At 55.3% G+C, this 1,956-nt stretch overlaps 1 protein-coding gene across 1 annotated transcript; it reads right to left on the bottom strand.

Annotated features, from left to right (window-relative positions):
* Nucleotides 1–234: 234 nt before the first annotated feature.
* On the bottom strand, nt 235–1,396 carry LOC136457828 (uncharacterized). Its single transcript, XM_066457834.1, has one exon. The coding sequence runs from the start codon at nt 1,339–1,341 to the stop codon at nt 541–543; it is 801 nt and encodes a 266-aa protein (XP_066313931.1). The 5' UTR covers nt 1,342–1,396; the 3' UTR covers nt 235–540.
* Nucleotides 1,397–1,956: the final 560 nt, after the last annotated feature.

Raw genomic sequence — 1,956 nt, 5'->3', positions numbered from 1 at the left:
AAAAAGCGCCTCCGATCGATCCCATGCATGCCAAGCAAACAAAAGAAATCTTTTAAAGAAAAAAAAGACCATCGCTCATGTCGTGCACCACCCATTCTCTCAATTTAATTCGATCGTAATTTTTTTCTCAATCACGCAAAAGATTTGCGTATTTTGTATTAAGAGACAATATTGTTTGTTTACAGCATGCCTTGAAGCGCTCTAGAGGGGCGAAATTGTTTTACAACTTAGTATTGGCTCCCTCCCTAGAATAATACAAAGGAAGCCAAGCGACTACTCGCTGTAGAAAACAACCTAAGTTCCTTGCGCCTGCTTGCGTCCACAGCTCAGGAACAACCAGGGCACAAGCTGGCTCGAGCTAGCCCGAGCTGAGCAGCAAGTTTTCTTATAATTTCATATATATGCAAGCATGGCTGTAACTTGTAGCCATGCTTTTCGAATGCGTGCGTACGTTAATTCACAAGCTCTTTGTCTGTGAGTTTTACTTTCACAGGAAATTGTTCACCATATTAGCTGGGCGCCAGGCCAGGCCAGTTAACTCTAGAACTCCCTACTCTTCTTGGTCCTGTGGCTACAGTCACAAAGCAAGTAGCTGAGCACGTTGGACACACTCGTGCCGATGAACGACACGTTAAGCACCGGCGGAACCCTAACACCATAGCTACCACTACCGCTGCCGCCTTTTCTGCTACCTCCATAGTAGTAAGTTCTTGAACCACCACCGTTACCAGTAGCTGCCGCTGCGCCGCCCAATTTCTTGTAGTACTGATGATGAGGCCGGTGGCCGGCGGCGGCGTCCGAGACCGCGCCACCACCCAAGACGGCGGCACCATCCCGCGCCGCGGAGCCGACTGACCAGCTGCGCATCAGCGGGAACGGCGGGCAGCCGAACCTCCCCGCGGACCGCGGCGCGCCCGTGGTTATTGTCGTCGTCGTGGCGGAGTTGACGCTGCTGCTGCGTGAGAACGGGGACGCCCACGACGAACCCGGCCGCCTGATATGCTGCTGGCACGCCTGCTGCGCCTTGACACGGCTGCTGCAAGCCTGTGGCTTTGTGCACGGGCTGGGCTTCGGAGCGGGCGGCAGCGGCGGCATTGGCAGCAGCTTGCCGCCGGCGAAGAGGCGGTCGGCCGGGGCGACGTCGTCGGCGGCGGCCGCGACGGCGTTGGCGAAGTCGAACTCCGGCTCCGGGACCAGGAGGCGTGAGCGTGACACGAGCAGCGACGCGTCCGACCGCCGGCCAGCGAGGGCGGCTGCAGGCGGTGGTGTCGCGACTACGACTAGGTCGTGTGAGAAGGAGATCCTGGGGCTGATCAGCTCCTCCGGGGCTTCTTCTTCCATTGTTGGCGGTGTCAGGAATGTCAGTGGGAGATCAGAGGCCGGCACGGAGGAGTTGGGAGGGAAACGGATAAATAGAGTAGAGCCCCGGCGGTCCCAGACGCAGACGGACAGGTTGGGACCGTGGTCCGTGGGGTACAAATTTCGCACCCGAATTCGCGAGGTTGATTCGATGGCACTCGCGCCCGGTCCCTTGGTCGGTCACCTACCTACGCTACGGTTCCTTTGCCGTCTTCTCGTCCAGTCCTCCTTCCACCAGACGTGAAACTTTGGCGATCAACCATTCAACCTACAGCATTTCTCCTCCAACGTCCAGTCCTCCGGACCGGCTTGCTTTACGGTGCAGGCGTGTAGCCACCAGTCAGTAATCGTGCTGTTAGGATCAAGAATTCAATCGATCGAAATCTTTTTCGCAACCCCATCAGACTGCTTGAAGTACGCAACGGTGATGGATGTGATGGGTTCGGCTTCGGCACTGTACGGAGCTCAGTTTTTTTTTTGAACCGGAGGTAACCCCATTTCCATTATCACTAACGGAAATACAGCATTTTTTAGACATATCAGAGTAAGAAAGAAAACAGGCAAAAGGCAGACTTCCTACTGTAGCCTATTACAGAC

Source organism: Miscanthus floridulus, chromosome 6, assembly GCF_019320115.1.
Source record: "Miscanthus floridulus cultivar M001 chromosome 6, ASM1932011v1, whole genome shotgun sequence".
Taxonomy (NCBI): Eukaryota; Viridiplantae; Streptophyta; class Magnoliopsida; order Poales; family Poaceae; genus Miscanthus; species Miscanthus floridulus.
The sequence above is the reverse complement of the archived record's forward strand: the minus strand, read 5'-3'. Positions and strand labels throughout refer to the sequence as shown.

Bases quoted from the DNA above. Each gene is read 5' to 3' on its own strand.
- LOC136457828 (XM_066457834.1), bottom strand. From the start codon at position 1,341: ATGGAAGAAGAAGCCCCGGAGGAGCTGATCAGCCCCAGGATCTCCTTC.